This window comes from Acomys russatus, chromosome 19, assembly GCF_903995435.1.
Source record: "Acomys russatus chromosome 19, mAcoRus1.1, whole genome shotgun sequence".
In the NCBI taxonomy this organism is placed as follows: Eukaryota; Metazoa; Chordata; class Mammalia; order Rodentia; family Muridae; genus Acomys; species Acomys russatus.
Genome location: NC_067155.1, coordinates 13,440,818 through 13,459,872, shown reverse-complemented (window position 1 = coordinate 13,459,872; position 19,055 = coordinate 13,440,818). Strand labels below are relative to the sequence as shown.

Sequence of the window (19,055 nt, the reverse complement as noted above, 5' to 3'; positions counted from 1 at the left end):
ATACTATGTTCACAACCATTGGTTTCGTGTACTACTGTTTATTTACTTTTTCTTGCTTATTCGGAGTACTGGGATGGAATCCAGGGCCTTATGCTAAGTGCTCTTCCACGTAGCTGTACTGGCAGCCTGTATTTGGTTTGTTTGTCTGAGACTAGGTCTCACTACATGGCCCACGCTGGCTGGTGTGAGGCTCTGAATCCTCCTGCCTCAACCTACTGAGGGGCTGAAATTTCAAAAATACATAACCATCTTTTTTTTTTTTGGTTTTTCGAGGCAGAGTTTCTCCGTGTGGCCTTGGCTGTCCTGGACTCACTTTGTATACCAGGCTGGCTTCGAACTCACAAGGGATTCGCCTGCCTCTGCCTCCCTAGTGCTGGGATTAAAGGCGTGAGCCACCACCCCAGGCCTTCCTTCCCCCGCCCCCCAAGTCCTGGCTGTCTTGGACTCGCTTTGTAGACCAGGCTAGTCTGGACCTTACGGGGATCTGCCTGCCTCTGGCTCCCCAGTGCTTTTTGAAAGCACTTCTCACTCTGAAGCACAGGTTGGCCTTGAACTCACGGCAATCCTGTGTCAGCCTCCCTAGTGCTGGAATTGCAAGTGAGAGCCACAATCCCCTGCTAAAAGTTCTTTGAACTGTTAAAGCCTATTTTCTTGTCAATTTCTTGGGAGTCTGGCCCCTCAGGCAGCTGTCTGAACCACCCAAGTTGCTTTAGGGAACTGCTCACTTAACACAGACCCACTTGAACTCATTTAAATCGAGCATGTAACATTCTTTGGAGATTTTCTTTTTTTTTTTAAATACAGGGTCTCGTTATGTTTTAAGGCCGCCCTCAGCTGCCTGAGTAGCTGGGATTACAACCTTCAGTCTGGGCTTCTACGCCAGTTAGTTAAGGCTTTTAGAGGAATTATATATTTTTTTAAAAAGGGGGGGACGGGAAACCCCACACCTCAAATTCAGGAGGCGTGTCCTCTGGGAGGGTGTGGCCTACCAGGAGAGGGTGGAGCACTCCAGAATGCTGGATTCCCAAGGCCTGTCTCAGAGCCTCAAGTTAATTGTATGAAAATAAGTTTATTGACATCTTGTCAGCACTGAGGAGAAAAAGGGGCGTGGAGGGGGGGTCCTGAGCTCCAGAGGTCAGACACACCACGCAGCAACGGGAGGCAGAAGACCCAACTATACCTCCCCAGTCAGAATTCTGCCTCCCTCTCCCACAGTCTGATTTGTCCAGCAACTCCAACCCTTCCGAAGGGACCCACACGTTGCTATCAGGCAAAGGGGGCGTGTCGCAGAGTCAGGAGGTCCCACTCCCACCCCACAAAGGGCAAATATAGTAACATAAAATTGATGGCTTAGAAGTTAGGGTTACAGGAGGCGGTCAGGCAGACACCACTGTACCAGAGTTAAGGGGCTGAGGGAGTCCGCCCAGGGACTCACCCCGAGAATCAGGCACTAACTAGCACAGGAAGTGGGGGTGCTCACTCCCCTAGAGCAGGAAGCCAGGGTGCAGCGGGGATGAGCAAATAGCATCTTCCTCCTCGACTGCGCCAAGCAGGGCAAGAGAGGGGTTTGCAGGCAGAAGCATGGACATACGGAGCAGGTTTCATGGAGACTTCCAGCGGCCCCGCCTCTTCCGTGTAGGGAAACCTTTCCTCCTTTTGTGTGGGGGTGAGTCCTGGAGGGGAAGTGGTGGGGCTGGGGGTGGTTTGGGCACCCTTTCCTCACTCCTAGGGGCCACGATCACTCCTCTAGCTGCCACTACGGCCCCATCCACGACAGCCGCTACCACGGATACAGGCTCCGGGGTGATCTCCACCTTGGGGGCAGGTGGTGGCAGGACCGGCTTGGGAGGCGGGGGCGGAGGTGGCGGTGGGGGCGGAGGCAGCGGGTCGGCTGGCGTTCCCGGCAGGAGGGGTAACAGGGCGCTGAGGGCCTCGCTCAGTTTGGCCAGTCCCTGCCGGAGGGTGCCAGCCAGCTCCCGGATGGCATCGGCAGTCTCCTGCTGAGCTCGCAGGAAGTCCAGGGACTGTTCTGGGGCTGAGGTGGGCCGAGGAGGAGGTGGGCTAGGGGATGAAGGTGCCACTTGGGTCACCAGCGCCGTGGGGGCCGGTGGAGGAGCAGGGAGCGGTAGAGACAGGGCCAGGCGGGGCAGCTGGACGGGCTGCATGGCTGCAGGGGACGGGGACTCACGCTCCTTGGCTTCCTGGGGATTGCTAGAGGGCCGAGCCCAGGACTCTGGGCTGCTGGAGCCCCCCTTGCTCTGGGCTGGGGTATCTGGAAGAAGAGAGACCTTGGGTAAGTTATAATGAACTTGCAAGGTTTCATTTCAGCTTCCTGGCCCCAGAGCAATTTCTTGGTTCCTTCCTTCTCCGATGATACAGGTTAGTCTGCAACTCCTAAGTGCCAAGTATTACAGATGGTTGGTTACTACCACACCCGGCTTGATTTGGGTTTTCCAAGGATCATACCCTCCAGGCACGCTGGCACACGTTTGTTAACCCCAGTACTCCCCCCCCCGCCCTCCACCCCATCCCCCACCCCCAGAGTTTCTCTGTGTAGCCCTGGCTATCCTGGACTCGCTTTGTAGAGACCAGGCTGGCCTCCAGCTCACAGCGATCCGCCTGCCTCTGCCTCCCGAGTGCTGGGATTAAAGCCATGCTGCTCCCTCCACGCCTGGCTCAGTACTTGCTTTTTTTTTTTTTTTTTTTTTTTTTTTTTTTTTTTTTTTTTTTTTGTAGACCAGGCTGGCCTCGAACTCACAGAGATCCTCCTGCCACTTCCACCTGAGTGCTGGGATTATTAAAGGCGTGCGCCACTACGCCCTGCCCAGCTTGAGCACTTGCTCATAACTGCTGAGCCATCTCTCTGGCTCCCCTACTTTTGAGACAGGGTTTTGCTAAACTGTCCAGGCTGTCCTTGAACTTAAAACCCTGCTACTTCAAGCCAGGTGTGGTGGCCCACGCCTGCAATGCCAGCACTTGGGAGGCAGAGGCAGGAGGATCGCTGTGAGTTTGAGGCCAGCCTGGTCTACAAAGCGAGTCCAGGACAGCCAAGGCTACACAAAGAGACCCTATGTTGTGTGTGTGTGTTGGGGGGGGGGGGACAAAAACAAGCAAACAAAACAAACCACAAAACCCTGCTACTTCAGCCCCCTTAGTAGCTGAGATCACAGGCCGGCACTGCCACACCTGCCTCTTTTTTCTTATGTGCAGATGCTATTCCATGTAAACTCAATTCAATCCCACACCCACAGCCAGGGCCAACCTACTGTGCTCACCTAGGAAACCTTCAAGTCCCTTCTCCACTCATCCTTGGGGGAGAGGCAGCACTAGAACAGCCAGATTCCAGGAAGCCCCCAAGGCACAAATGCCTGCTTCCACTAACACTGGATGTAGACAGTAGTCAGCGGCTGCCTAGGGTTGTAGGACAACCGGTGTGGTGGCCTCGAGGCCTGTAGATTCTGGAGTGCTTCCTCCTCAAGGAAACATTTCACGCTGTTATCTGAAGTGGCTGTCAATACTTCACTTAGCTTTGCCTTCGCCCTAGGTGATTTCTCTGATCACTCATTTCCCCTGGGCAGACAATTCATGTTTCGTGTCCGTCTAATCTTTCTAGGTGAACTCTACCAGCTAAAGCTTCCTGGTGCTCACTGCTGTTTTCCCAGCCCAGGGACAGGGATTCCAGGCCTCATACCACAGTGCTCACCCACTGAGCCACGCCCCCAGCCCCTCACTGGGGGATTCTAGGCAGGGGCTCTACCACTGAGCCACGCCCCCAGCCCCTCACTGGGGGATTCTAGGCAGGGGCTCTACCACTGAGCCACGCCCCCAGCCCCTCACTGGGGGATTCTAGGCAGGGGCTCTACCACTGAGCCACGCCCCCAGCCCCTCACTGGGGGATTCTAGGCAGGGGCTCTATCACTGAGCCACGCCCCCAGCCCCTCACTGGGGGATTCTAGGCAGGGGCTCTATCACTGAGCCACGCCCCCAGACCTCACTGGGGGATTCTAGGCAGGGGCTCTACCACGGAGCCACGCCCCCAGCCCCTCACTGGGGGATTCTAGGCAGGGGCTCTACCACTGAGCCACGCCCCCAGCCCCTCACTGGGGGATTCTAGGCAGGGGCTCTACCACTGAGCCACGCCCCCAGTCCCTCACTGGGGGATTCTAGGCAGGGGCTCTGCTGTTGAGCTATTGCCCCAGCCTTTTTATCCATTTGTTGTTTTTGTGTTGTTTATCATTATTATAATTTAGTTGTGATTATGGAGGTACAGGCACACATGCCATGTTATTGCATGTAGAGGTCATAGAACAACTTGTCTGTCCACCAAGTCAGTCCCAGGGACTGAACTCAGGTTGACAGGCTTGGTAGCAAGCACCTTTACCCACTAAGCCACTAAGCCACCTCATAGGCCTTTTTTGTTTGTTTGTTTTGTTTTTTGAGACAGGGTTTCTCTGTGTAGCCCTGGCTGTCCTGGAACTCACTCTGTAGACCAGACTGGCCTCAAACTCAAGAGATCCTCCTGCCTCTGTCTCTTGAGTGTCAAGATTAAAGGTGTCTCGTCACCATGCCTACCTTTTTTGTTGGGGAAGTGTGTCTTCTCTGTGTTGCAGGGACAGGGTCTTGCTCTGTAGCCCTGGCTGGGCTGGAACTTACTATGCAAAACAGCCAGCCCCAGACTTGAGGCTGATTTTCCTGTATCTGTCTCCCAAGTGCTGGAACTATGGGTATGTGCCACCATGCCTGGCTGGCCTATCCTTCAAATACTACAGCAGAGACAACTGATCCGAAGAGCTGAGCATGGTGGCACACGCCTGTAATCCCAGCACTCTGAGAGGCAGAGGCAGGTGGATCTCTTTGAGTTTGAGGCCAACCTGGTCTACAAAGGGAGTCTAAGACAGCCACTCTCCTGGACTCTAGAGTGCTGGGATTAAAGGCATGCGCCTGGCTGGGCACAGAGGTCTCTCTATGCAGCCCAGGCTAGCCTCAAACTCGAGAACTTCTCTCCTCAATCCCAAGTGCTGAGATTTTAGCATGAGGCGCCATTGCCTGGCTTGGTAACCCTCTCCACAGACACCATTTCTTTTCTTTTCTTTTCTTTTTTGTTTTTTTGAGACAGGGTTTGTCCGGGTAGCCTTGGCTGTCCTGGACTCACTTTGTAGACCATGCTGGCCTTGAACTCGCAGAGATCTGCCTGTCTGCCTCCCAAGTGCTGGGATTAAAGATATGTGCCACCATGGGCTCAGACACCATTTCTCTTTTTTTTTTTTTTTTTTTTTTTCCTTTTTTTGGTTTTTTGAGACAGTTTCTCTGTGTAGCCATGGCCATGCTGGACTCACTTTGTAGACCAGGCTGGCCTTGAACTCACAGCAATCCGCCTGCCCCTGCCTCCCTAGTGCTGGGAGTAAAGCCATGCGCTACCACGCCCGGCTCAGACACCATTTCTTTTGCTAATAGTTATCCACTTGCACTGCATACAATGTGTTGACTATTAGCGCAGTATATGCCCAACAACATGCCCTCCCTACTCTTCTCCACTGTGTCTCAGTAGCAAACAGTTATGGAGTGTTTACGACGGGCAAGCTGGCTACTGGGTCTAGCCTGATCAGTGAGCTCTGGGCTGGACTGAGTGAGCCTGCCTCAAAGACTTAAGATGAGGGGGCAGCTCACAGCAATTCCAGACATCAACTTTGGGCTGCCACTTGCGTGACCATACATACCCATGCATGTAACTGTGCATACTTACACACATGCCCACAACATAGGAACATACAGCAAACTTGTTATCATGGAGATTTGTTGTTACTGTTGTTGGTTTTTTTCCGGACAGGGGTTCTCTACATAATAGCTCTGGCTGGCCTGGACTCATTTTGTAAACTCACGGAGATCCGCCTGGCCCTGCCTCCCGAGGACTGGGATTACAGGCATGTGACACCGCACCCGCCTGAGTTCCAAGTCTTGACTCACAAGCCCCTTGTGCATTATTTCATTTCGTCACACCCAGCAACTTTCCGGTTGTCATGAAGACTAGAAGGTGCGCATACGATGCTGTCCATCCGGGCGTGGTGGCGCACGCCTTTAATCCCAGCACTCGGGAGGCAGAGGCAGGTGGATCGCTGTGAGTTCGAGGCCAGCCTGGTCTACAAAGTGAGTCCAGGACGGCCAAGGCTACACAGAGAAACCCTGTCTCGAAAAACCAAAAAAAAAAAAAAAAGAAAAAGAAAACAAAACAAAAAAAAAAGATGCTGTCCAACATCTCACTGTTTTTCAAGATAAGATTTCCCCTGTGTAGGGGCTGGAGAGATGGCTCAGAGGTTAAGAGCACTGTCGGCTATTCCAAAGGTCCCGAGTTCAATTCCCAGCACCCACATGGTGGCTCACAACCATCTATAATGAGATCCAGTGCCTCCTTGTGGCAGGAAGGTGCACATGTGGGTAGAACACTGTATAAATAATAAATAAATCTTAAAAAAAAAAAAAAAAAAGATTTCCTTGTGTAGCCTTGGCTTCCTTGGTCTAGCTTTGTAGACCAGGATGGCCTCGAACTCACAGATCTGCCTGCCTCTGCCTCCACAGTGCTGGGATTAAAGGTGTGCGCCACCACTGCCCGGGCACATCTCACTGTTTACTTTCTGTGTGACCTCAGGTAATCCCACACTTGTAATCCCAGCACTCCGGAGGCAGAGGCAGGCGGATCCCTGTGAGTTCCGAGGCCAGCCTGACTACAAAGGGAGTCCGGGACAGCCAAGGCTACAGAGAGATAGCCCGTCTCGAAAAACAAAAGCAAAAACCAGCCAAACAAAAAAATCAAGGCGGGAGGTGGGGAGGAGGGAGGAAGGAGGAGGAGGAAAGGGAGGGAGGGACAGCGAGCACACACTACCTAATGTGATTGTGCCTGTGTCCATCTCTTTCTCCCCCAACCACCCCCCCCATGCACCCAATTTTTTTGAGACTGGCTCTCACACAGCCCAGGCTAGCCCAGGTACATCCTGAACTCCTGATCCTCTTACCTCCACCTCAGTAGTGCTAGGACTATAGCAGGTGCCACCACACAAGGCTCAGACAGTCTAAGCACCTTACCTTAACCAAGACCCACCACAGTCTATAGTTTCTCATCCAGAAGATAATAATATGTTTAAAGATGTCTTTTATGTCATCTTTCTGTTCCGATCCACCTACCCTCAGCTTCTCAGCCTGGCCAGGCTAGCCTGTCCTCATGTTTTTACACGTGCCTTTTCTCCTATGAGGCTGACTCTCCAAGCTCCTCTTCCTCCATACTCTGTGTGTCAGCTCTGACCCATCACCTTCCAGAAGCCCTCCCAAGGCTGGGTGAGACACATCCTTCCGGCTCCCCACCCACCCACCCACCATAGGCCTGTCACCTTGAGTCACTCTTCTCCTCCACCAGGGAACTCTGTCCATCATTTATTTGTGTCAGCATAGAGCAGGCACTCGAGGGAGGAGCTATGGAGAAATTACCCTAGAGACCATTAACGCTTAACTGGCATGCACAAAGCTTTCTCTGGGTCTCATGCCCAGCGCTGTGTGAGACGGGCATGGGGGCACATTCTTGTAATCCCAGCACTAGGGGGGTGGAAGCAGGAGGATCAGAAGTTCAAGGTCAGCCTAGGGTACATGTCTCAAAGCAGGTGGGGGCGGAGGGGGAATCCAGAGTGAAGGCTGAGCAGGAGAGACATCTCCATAGGAGCTTTTCAGGCATGACCTTGAGAAAGTCACCAGACTTCTCCCAAGTATGGGGTGCGTACTGTTGATCCTTACCCTCACAAGCTGGCCATGCACTCAAGAGATGCCACAGCAAGCAATTCGCCTGTATCACCTTAGTTTTCACAGAAATCCTTGGATGGGGCGGGGGTGCGGGGGGAGGAACATACTTTTCATTTCTGTTCGGCAGGAACCCAAGTGAGTGGACACTAATCTACTGAGATGGCACTGTCCAGTGACAATAATGTGACTAACACTCTCAGACTGGACTTTGCCTCTAGGCACTACCTTGTGCAGAATCTTCCTACACCCCACCTCTCTTCTTTTTTTTTTCAATTTTAATTTATTTATCTTTATTTTACATGCATTGGTCAGATCTTGGGAGTTATAGACAGTTGTGAGCTGCCATGTGAGTGCTGGGATTTGAACCAGGGTCCTCTGGATGAGCAGTCAGTGCCCTTAACTGGGGAGCCATCTCTCCAGGCCCCTTCCCATACCTCATCTCTCTCTCTCTCTCTCTCTCTCTCTTTTTTTTTTTTTTTTTTTTTTTTTGGTTTTTTGAGACAGGGTTTCTCTGTGTAGCCTTGACTGCCCTGGACTCACTTTGTAGACCAGGCTGGCCTCGAACTCACAGCGATCCACCTGCCTCTGCCTCCCGAGTGCTGGGATTAAAGGCGTGCGCTACCACACCCAGTTCATCTCTCTTCTTATTTTCAGGGCTAGGAATGAACTCTCAGAGCACCATGCATACTGACCAAGTCCTTTTGTTTCGCTGGTCCTGAACTCACACTGTAGCTGTCATACTGACAGGTTTCTTGATCCTCCTGCCTCAGCGGTCCCCAACAGCTGGGAGGAAAGGCAAGCCCCACCTACAGAAACCCTACCTGGCAATATTTCAGCTATGGACCCTGAGCCTGGGTCTGGTTCCATGCCTAATGCTAACAGTTATCAAGGAACAGTGGAACCACTAGAGACAATCTGTTTTCTTTTTCTGTCTTTTAAATTACATTTTTGGGAGGCAGGGTCTCACTGCGCTCAGACTTGCCTTTAACTAACTACGCACCGGAGGGGGATAACCTTGAACTTGCAAGTGTTGGGATTACAGTCAGATCTCTGCAGCTTTGGCGATCTGACTGACCCAGGAGCTTCTGAAAGTACCAGAGACAGCTCCTCCTCACAGTTCTTTTGAGCCAGGTCTCCTGTAGCACAGGCTAGCCTTCAACTCGCAAGTGGTACCTGTAATTCTAAGTCGTTTCCTTTCTCTGACCTTAAAGCCCCGGTTCTAAAATGAGAGCGACAGTAGCCGCCTCTTAGCGTTTTTAGGGAGAATGTGATGAACACGCCGGAAGGATCTGGGCGTGAACTGCTGCTCACTGGAAGCTTCAGGAGAGTTTGCAGTTGTTAAAGGCGCTACTTTGTGACTCACCCGCCCGTCGATCCTGCCTGCGGTCTTCTGACAGCACATACCGTTGCAAACCAGCCGTCGTCGGAACCTGAGCCTGTGCAGAGGCGGCTGCCGGGGACTCCTCAGCCCCAGCTCCAGCCCCGAGCCCCGCCACACCCGGCCCCAGGATGGCAAAAATAGTTTCCTCCTCCGCGGAGAAGGCGTCCTCGGCGGCGGGCCCCGCGCCCTGCGTGGAGTGCGGCACGCGGGCCAGCTTCTCCTTGGTGCGGCGCTTGAAGTCATTCCAACGCTTCTGAACCTCCTGGCCGGTGCGCTTCCAGCTGGTGATGCCGTTGATCTTGGTGGCGATGCTGTCCCAAACTCGCCGCCGCTCGGCCACGCTCACCCGACGGCTCTGCGCGCCGTAGAGCTGAGGGTAGTGGGCGCGCACCTCCTGGATCAGGATCTGGTTCTCTTCGAAGGAGAAGCGAGGCTTGCGGAGCCTCGTGGTCTCCTCCGCTTCGCCCGGCGCCGCCGCCGCCGCGGCGGTCTCCGAGGCCATGGCGCCCCCAGACGCCACCGATCGGCTGCCTGGCGCATGGGGGGCGCCGGCTCTGCGGGCAAAGGGCGAACAGCGCTGGCGGGGGCTCGGTGTCCCCGTGTCGCCCCGACACGGGCTCCTCCGGTCCCCTTGGAAGCAGCGAGGTGCTGAGAGTGCAATCAGAGGTGCTTCCTAGTAGGTGACACCCGCCCAGTGCCCATCTTGTGCTTCACGCGGCCGCCTCTGAGTGCCTCGCGGAGGAGTTGATGGGTATTCGGGGGGGGGGGGGTCGGTCTGGAAAGATGGAGGGAAATGAGTAAAAGTGGAAGGGAAAAGGGTGTCACTGCAGGAGTTAGAGGAGAACGGGGGCGCAGAGGATCAGGACAGGGAAAGAGCATCGGGGATGCCCCCAGGGTCGAACATGCATGAGGTTGGAAAGTGATGCCAACCGGGCAATGCAGCAGACAGGGGGCATTAAGATCAGAGGGAAGCGCTGGGGGGCTCCCTAGGCAGTGGGTTTCTGTTCTAGGATCCCTGAGAGAGGAGGTCCAGGAATAAAGGTGAAACGAGAGCCTCTGGATAAGACGGTAAAATATTAAAGCTGAGGGTCTGCAGGGATTGAGGGGGTGTTGGGATTGCCGGGAATGAAGGGGAGCGCTGGAGATAACGGGGTTCCGAGATAAGAGGGGGACCCCCAGAGGCTTTTTGGGACTCCGGGAGGAGTGATGGAGCGCAGAGGATAGGGACCCCAGTTGGGCCGCGGGGTCACTCACCAGCGCTGCCGCAGCCCCTGCCTGCCGGTGGGTCAGGGCTTCGGCTTCTGCGGCCTCTTCCCTCCCCCCACACCTCTCCCTCCCCCCTCTGGGCCCCGCCCCCAGTAGCGCCGAGAACCAAGACGCATGCGCGCAGGGAGAAAGTAGTCTCTAGACATTTTGACAGCGTTAGCTGCGTTCTTTGCGCCTAGCCTCTCAGCATTGCGCAAGTGCAGAACGGCCCATCGCCTTGCTTCACCAGAAGGACACAGCTGCGCAGCCTCAAAACTAGTGCTAAACTAGGTTCCTGGGGCTGCTTGTGCCCAATCGCGCATGTGCAAACCTATAGTGCGCATGCGTGTCGTCGGCACCTTACCTGAGTGGTACCCAGAACTAAATCCCCGAGCGGGCTTCGCAGAAGGAAAGAGAGATGGTGGAGAGCGTTAGGGCCCAGCGGAGTCTCCTCCTCTGGGTACTCCTCTAGTCTACTCTTTCCCGCTAAGCGAAATCTTTTTTGTTAGGGAAAGAGGAGGGAACGCTGGGGGAGTAGAGCTTCGTTTCCATGACGACTGCGTGGGTGGCGATGGGGGGGGGGGCGTTAGGAAACCTCCTTGCCCACGCCCAATCACGCCTCTGCGCAGGATCGCTCGGGAACTACCTCCTACGCATTGAGGCGGGGCACCTTGGAGATAGTTCCCACCCATGCAGAGGCGGTAACCATAGCAACTCAGCAACTCCCCAATCAGGCCTGGGAGGCTCCTTGTCCACAATTTGACGTCATGGCTAGGAGAGGGAGTTCAAAGGCAAGAATTTCTGAGAGGGTGGGGACTGTGAATCTGGCCCTAGCCTTGGCGGGTTTTGATGAAAAGCGCAGAGCGGAGCCGGGGTGTGGTGGCGCACGTCTTCGGGAGGCAGAGGCAGGCTGATCGCTGTGAGTTTGAGGCCAGCCTGGTCTACAAAGTGAGTTCAGGACAGCCAAGACTACACAGAGAAACCCCGTCTCGAAAAAACAAGAAAAACAACAACAACAACAACAAAGCACAGAGCAGGAATGAATCGATAGCACACTTGAATGAACTGGATCGGCGGATGGCTGGATGACAGTTACTTATGAGCGCCCACATAGATAAAGGTGCCATCCATGCAAAAGGCAAAAAAATCCGTTCCCTCTTTGTGCTTGCCTCCAAAAATTGTTTTGGAGGGCATCTCAGGCTGGTATCAAGTTTGCTGCCAATAATCTCGCTGCACCCTCCAGCGAGGCTAGGACAAGGGAAACGAGATTTATGTGTTGCCGTCACACTTAAAGGAAAAGGTGACATTTGTGTTACGACAGGAGGCTGAGGGGAGAGGCTGGAGAGATGGCTCAACCGTTAAGAGCGCTCCCAGGAGTTAGGATCTCTGTACCCAATCGCGGGGTTCATAACCACCCTTAGCACGAGTACCAAGGAATTTGATGCCCTTTTCCAGCACCAGGCATGTACGTGGTGTACAGACATACAAACAGGCAAAGCAGCCAGGGCGGTGGTAGTACGTGCCTCTAACCCCAGCGCACAGCATTTGGGAGGCAGAGGCAGGCGGATCTCTGAGTTCGAAGCCAGTCTGGTCTACAAAGAGAGTCCAGGTCAGTCAGTACTACACAGAGAAACCCTGTCTTGAACCCTCTTCCCCCAGAAAAGCAAAGCACTCATACACATAAAAGTGTGTATTGGGGATGGAATTCAGGGTTTGTTTTGTGAGACAGGGTTTCTCTGCGTATCCTTAGCTGTCATGGACTTGCTTTGTAAACCAAGCTGGCGTGGAACTCACGGCAATCCACCTGCTTCTGCCTCTCAAATGCTGGGATTAAAAGCGTGTGCCACCGTGCCTGGCTGGTTTTGTTTTCAGACAGGGTTTCTCTGTGTAGCCTTGGCTGTCCTGGACTCACTTTGTAGACCAGGCTGGCCTCGAATTCACAGCCCACCTGCCTCTGCCAACCTGAGTGCTGGGATTAAAGGTGTGCGCCACCAAGCGCAGCTTGTTTTGTTTTTTGGGGACAGTATTCCTTTGTGTAGTCGTCTCTGTCCTGGAACTAGCTCAGTTAAGAGACCAGGTTGGCCTCGAACTCATTGAGAGAGGCACTTGCCTCGTGAGTGCCGGGATTGACTAAAAGCAAACTGCACCACCGCCCGGCTTACATTTTAGTTTTAATTGTGTGTATATGCTTGTGGGTGCCAGAAGAGAGGATGAGAGAACTTCAGCAGCTGGATCCACCTGCTTCTGACTCAGGAGTGCTGGGATTAAAGGCAGGGGTGCTTTATACTTTTTTTTTTTCCCTAACAGTTTTGGGATGGCGAGCCCAAAGCATAAAATTCAGATGTAACAGTGTTTAAAGTCTCATGAGTCAGGAAGGGGGAACCTCTGGGCACTCAAGAACTGGAGAGCCCTGGGTTCATTCTCCAGTGAACAGGAAGGAAAGAAAGGAGAGAGAAAAGGAAAGAAAGAAAAGAGATTCAAGAGACAAAGCCAGGCAGTTGGTGGCGCACACCTTTAGTCCCAGCACATGGGAGGCAGAGGTAGGTGAATCGCTGTGAGTTCAGGGCCAGCCTGGTCTACAGAATAAGTCCAGGACAGCCAAGGCTACACAGAGAAACCTTGTCTGGGAGGGGGGGAGAAGGGGGAAAGGACAGTGGAGATGCCCCCATGGGTGAAAGGGACTGGTCCAGGACTCACTTTGTAGACCAGGCTGTCCTTGAACTCACAGCGATCCACCTGCCTCAGCCTCCAGAGTGTTGGGATCAAAGGTGTGTGCCACCAGGCCTGGCCTTTCCACAGTTTTTGTTTTGTTTGTTTTTAAAGATTTATTTATTTATTATTTATATAGTTCTCTGCCTGCATGTACACTTGCAGGCCAGAAGAGGGCATCAGATCACATTACCAATGGTTGTGAGGCACCATGTGGTTGCTGGGAATTGAACTCAGGACCTCTGGAAGAGCAGTCAGAGCTCTTAACCTCTGAGCCATCTCTCCAGCCCCCTTTCCACAGTTTTGTTGTTGTTGTTTGTTTTGTTAATTAAAAAAGAAACTGGGAACATGAAGAAACAAATGAGGACATAACAACCAGGATGTAATCTGAATAAATTATAATAAAAAATCAAGTGTCCAGGTGGAGGCTGTCCCCAGCCAGAAAACAAACGATGCAGGGCTAGACTCCTTCCTGTCCCCTCCAGTGGGTCCCACAGTAAATGCAGCCCTCCTTCACTTCTGTCTCCCAAAGGTTCTGCCCACGAAGTTGGCCAACCAAATTCAAAGATTACAGACATTAGGGCCTCAAAACTTAACTCTAAAACTCTTTATTCACCAGCACAGCACTCAACACCCCCCATCCTCGTCCCATTTCCAAGCTCACCTCCTAAACACCATTAGAAACCAACCAGGGTTCTTCTTTGACCGTGAAAATTAAAATCTAAGCAGCCAGTGTTCCCATGGGGGGCTCAGATTCTTTTGGCTGCAGGACACACATCGACCTAACATACTCAAGTAACAAGACTGGGGGCTCGGGGGGGGGGCGTGGCAGATCCCTCACTGGGGGAGGGATCCTTCAATGACAGGGGTGGGGTGGGGGGCTGAAGGCAGCAGCAGAGTGAAATGAGATTAGTAATGAAGTAGGGAGCGGTGGGCATCAACAGCTCACAGGAGGCAGCCTCCAAAGTTACAAAGGTCTGGCAGCCTTCCCAGAGGGTCCGGATCCTCTTTAGTCCCTGCTGGGGGCCACGTTCAAGAAGCCAAAAGGCTGATCTTGAATGGTCCATGGCGAAATCTGAGTCTGCAGATGCTGAAGATGTCGGAGATAGGTGGACAGTCTGACAGCACCAGAATCGAGTTCTTGGCAGAGTGACAGTCCAGCCCAGTCTCCGGCACTGTCCCTGGATTCTGAAGACTGGCCTGTCAGAACACACCGACGGGGGGCTTCTACAGGGTGGAGAATCCAAGGATCACCCCAAGAGGTCTTTTCTGGGGAGACGAGACGTCAAAGAGGCCATCTCACTGTCACCAGCAGACCCTCACAGTCCAAAGGAAGCCACCAAGACACAAGGTCCATGGAGAAAGGCCCTCACAGTATTGTTAATCTGAGCCACGTGGTCCCGGCTGCCAGCAACACCCCCAGTGTTTCAAGATCCTGAAAGAACACTGGGATCCAGGGACCCCCCCTAAGAAGATTGGGTGGGCAGAGGAGATGGTCCTAGGGTCAGAGCCAGAAGGGTTTTGGGGTGTGGGCGACAGGTACCTCACGAGTCCTACTTATCTCTTGACTTTGCGTCCAACTGAGTTTCGTCCACTGCGACGGTAAAGAGACTTCTGGCTGCTGTTGAGTGGACAATACTTGAGCGTATGAGCCTGGTCGCCGGTGGCCCCGCACAGAGGACACACATAGTGCCTGAGGATGGGACACACCACCACACCTTCCGTCGTCTTCAGCTGGTGTGAGGCATAGACGTGACGAGACTCCCCGTTGTGTTTGCAGAAGTTACACAGGTTAGCCGGGCTTCCGGAGGCAACCCCCAGCCCCTGCTCGCTCTTCTCCTGGGGCCTGGGGGTGAGTTCCTCAGCCCCATCATCCTCCAGCCTTTGCTTCCGCCTTTGAACTAAACCCAGAATCACCTGGCTCAGGTTGAAGTAGTCTTTCCACATGTCAAAGGCTGGGAAGTCCATGACACTCCCCTGTGGCTGGCGGCTGTGGGCACTGGGGAGGGACTCGGGGAGACAGGCTGTGAGGGCAGAGGGTAGGAGCACCAGAAATTTTGTGGAGCCCAGAGGAGGCACACCCCCTTATAAATACTCCCCCTGGAGACCACTCTGAGCAAGGTGGAGCTTAGATTTAAAGGGCCCACTTCCAGCCTGTGGTCCTTAGCTGACCCCAATCTCCCAGGAATATTGGAGGCAGGTTCTTTTCCAGGTTGTCCCTCCTTCAAGGCACTCTGTGTCTCCTGGGAAGGACTTTCTATTCCATGGGCCTCAGTTTAGGGCTTGTGCTGTGTTTGTTGGTCCTCCCTCCCTCTCTCCCTCCCTTTTTCCCTCCCTCCCTCCTTCCGTCTCCCCTCACCCATTTTTTTCTTCCCACCTTCCTCCCCTTCGAATCATCCAGAACCTTATGATTTGACCTAATTAGTTTTTGTTTTTCCAAGACTTTGTAGCCCAGGCTGTCCTGGAACTCGCTCTGTAGACCAGACTTGCCTCAAACTCACAGCGATCCACCAGCCTCTGCCTCCCAGGGGCTGGCATTAAAGGGGTGGGCCACCGTGTCCCATGTAAATATTGTTTCATTACACTTATTTACTTAATTGGAGGGGGAGCAGGGGATGCCACAGCTGACACATGGAGCTGCGAAGACAACTTGTAGGAGGCAGCATCTTCCTCAGAGAGGAGTCTAGGGATCAAACTCGGATCTTCAGGCTTGCATACAGGCACGTTGCCAGCCAGCTACGCTATCTCACCGCTGTTGTTGTCTGTTTTTGCTTGTGTGTGTGTGTGTGTGTGTGTGTGTGTGTGGTTTTTTTTTTTTTTTTTTTTTTTTTTGGTTTTTCGAGACAGGGTTTCTCTGTGTAGCCTTGGCCATCCTGGACTCACTTTGTAGACCAGGCTGGCCTTGAACTCACAGCGATCCGCCTGCCTCTGCCTCCCGAGTGCTGGGATTAAAGGCGTGCGCCACCACGCCCGGCTTGCTTGTGTGTTTTTTAAAACAAAGTTCCGTCTTATTACATAGCCCATGACCCTGACTCTCCTTCCTTCCTTCCTTGCTTCCTTCCTTCCTTCCTTCCTTCCTTCCTTCCTTCCAGTAAAAGCGAGCCGGGAGCAGGGGTTCCTCAGCCCCCTCCAGCCACGACTTGGGGCTCTGCGTTCTGTCTCAGCAGTCTTGAGCACGCTGAGATGACAGACACACAGGGTTGGCCGTGAAGCTCAGTGGTAGAGCCCTTCTAGCATGCTGGAGTCCCCGGGTGGTTGGCATGAGCCCAAGGCATACGCCTGTCATCTCCACACTTGGGAGGTGGAAAAGTGAGGATCAGAAGTTCAAGGTCGGGCTGGAGAGATGGCTCAGTGGTTAAGAGCGCCACCTGCTCTTCCAGAGGTCCTGAGTTCAATTCCCAGCAGCCACATGGTGGCTCACAACCATCTGTAATGGGATCTGATGCCCTCTTCTGGCCTGCAGGGGTACATGCAGATAAAGCACTCATACATAACATAAATAAATAATATATCTTAGTTCAAGGCCAGCCTCAGCTATGTGTAGGCAGCTTGAGTCTAGCCTCGCCTGTATAAGATTCAATAGGGGGTGGGGGACTGCTCAGCAGTTAAGAGGGTTTTATGGTCTGGCGTATGATGTGAGTTTGGTTCTCAGCACCACGGTAACTCCAGGTCCAGAGGGGCTGTGACTCCTCTGACCCATGTGGGTACCTTTACTCACATGCATATAGACACGCATACTGAAAAATAGTAAGCCAGAAAAAAAAAAATAGTAAGCCCGGCTGTGGTGGTGCACGCCTTTAATCCCAGCACTTGGGAGGCAGAGGCAGGCGGGTCGCTGTGAGTTCAAGGCCAGCCTGGTCTACAAAGAAAGTTCAGGAGAGCCAAGGCGACACAGAGAAATCTTGTCTCGAAAAAGTAAAGGAGTCCCAGCACTCAGAGGCAAGCGGATCTTTATGAGTTTGAGCAGCTCACAACTACCTGTAACTCCCACTCCAGGAGATACAATGCCCTCTCTTGGCCTCTCTGGGTATCTGTATATATGTTAAAGGGGAAAAAAAAATCAAGAAGACACTATATATACTACTCACACAGACACGCACACATTTAAAAATATTAGAAATAGTGACCTAAAAAAACAACAAAAAACAGGGGCTGGAGAGATGGCTCGGTGGTTAAGAGTGTTGCCTGTTCTTCCAGGGGTCCTGAGTTCAATTCCCAGCAACCACATGGTGGCTCAAAACCATCTATGACGTGATCTGATGCCCTCTTCGGCAGATATACAATAAATGAATGTTTAAAAAAAAAAAAAAAACAACAACAACAACAAAAAACAAACAAAAAAGCAAAACTGCCAGATGAGGTGGCGCACGCCTTTAATCCCAGCACTCGGGAGGCAGAGGCAGGTGGATCGTTGTGAGTTCCAGGCCAGCCTGACAGGCATGAATTTAACTGGGCTCATAGACTTACTTCTTTTTTTTTTTTTTTTAAAGATTTATTTATTATTTATACAGTACTCATACCAGAAGAGGGCCCAGGTTGCATTACAGATGGTTATGAACCATCGTGTGGTTGCTGGGAATTGAACTCAGGACCTTTGGAAGAGCAGCCAGTGTTCTTAACCTCTGAGCCATCTCTTCAGCCCCTAGACTTACTTCTTTTTCTCTCTTTTTTTTTTTTTTATTATAAGTGTGTGTATGTTGTGTGTGTTATATATGTTTGTGTATTACATATGTGGGCTGTATACGTATGCTTGTGTTGTGTGTGTGTGTGTTGATATGTGTGCTGATGTGTGTCTGTATTGTGTGTGTGCTGGATATGTGTGTGTGTGTGTTGTGTGTGCTGATGTGTGTCTGTATTGTGTGTGTGTTATGCAATGGTCAGAGAATAAATTTCAGAAATTGACTCTATCCTCCCGCATGTGGGTCCTGAGGGTTGGCTTCAGGTTGTCAGGCTTTCTCGAGCCGTCTAGCCAGCCCAGCCTTAGTGTTTCCACAGCCATTAGAACCAGGCAGTCACTGCACACGGCTACCTACGTGGCTTGCTTTAATCCTCACAAGGCCACGAGGAGAACACAGCTGGGATCCTGTGCTACAGATGAGCAACCGAGGTTCAGAGAGGGAAGTTCACCGGGTGGGAGTCACACAGCAGGGATCCAAGTGCTAACAAGTCCGGAAGGTGCCTGGTGCCTTACGAGTTTGCTGGCAATAGAGGTGAGGACTTGGTTTCTTTAATGTCACAGAGGATATGGGGCTCAGAGACAGGAAGGAGCACACCCCAGGTCACAAATCAGAGCTGCCACTGACCTATGTGGTGTGTTTATTTCTGTATGTCTGTATGTTGTTGGTTTTTTTCCACCCCCACCCCACCCCACCCCCAGATAAGGACCAAACCCAGAGCCTTGAGCTTGTTAGCTAGACAAGCACTCTACCACCGGCTAAAACCAACCCTCAGTGTGCTTGTTTGTTTTTTTGAAAGGATTTATTATTTATTTATTATGTATGCTCTGCCTGCATGTACACCTGCAGGCCAGAAGAAGGCGTCAGATCACATTATAGCTGGTTGTGAGCCACCATGTGGTTGCTGGGAATTGAACTCAGGACCTTTGGGAGAACAGTCAGTGCTCTTGACCTCTGAGCCATCTATCTCTCCAGCTCCAGGTCCCATGTGGCTCAGGTTGGCTTCGAACTCTCTGTGTAGCTGAGGTTAACCTTGAACTTCTGAGCCTCTTGCATGTACCTAACCAAGTGCTGGGGTTACAGGTGTGCACCGCCAGGCGGGGGTTTTTGTGATGCTGGGTATGCAACTCAGGGCTTCAAGCTAGGGTTGCATTCTAATAGCTGAGCCAAATGCCCAGCTCCGTACGTTACTGTAGGGCGACCTCAGCATCTGCCGGGAGCAGTCTCTGCCACTCTGATTGTTAAGCCAGAGTTTTGCCCAA

The 19,055-nt window shown here is 52.6% G+C and overlaps 2 protein-coding genes across 2 annotated transcripts; both read right to left on the bottom strand.

Annotated features, from left to right (window-relative positions):
* Positions 1 to 1,371: 1,371 nt before the first annotated feature.
* Positions 1,372 to 9,880, bottom strand: Mypop (Myb related transcription factor, partner of profilin). The gene is made up of 2 exons (XM_051162497.1): positions 9,146 to 9,880; positions 1,372 to 2,272 (listed from the first exon to the last, which is right to left on the bottom strand). The coding sequence occupies exons 1-2, from the start codon at positions 9,663 to 9,665 to the stop codon at positions 1,602 to 1,604; spliced, it is 1,191 nt and encodes a 396-aa protein (XP_051018454.1). The 5' UTR covers positions 9,666 to 9,880; the 3' UTR covers positions 1,372 to 1,601.
* A 4,794-nt stretch (positions 9,881 to 14,674) lies between these two features.
* Positions 14,675 to 15,085, bottom strand: Nanos2 (nanos C2HC-type zinc finger 2). The gene has a single exon (XM_051162499.1). It carries the CDS (start codon positions 15,083 to 15,085, stop codon positions 14,675 to 14,677), a length of 411 nt encoding a protein of 136 aa, XP_051018456.1.
* Between the last annotated feature and the right edge of the window lie 3,970 nt (positions 15,086 to 19,055).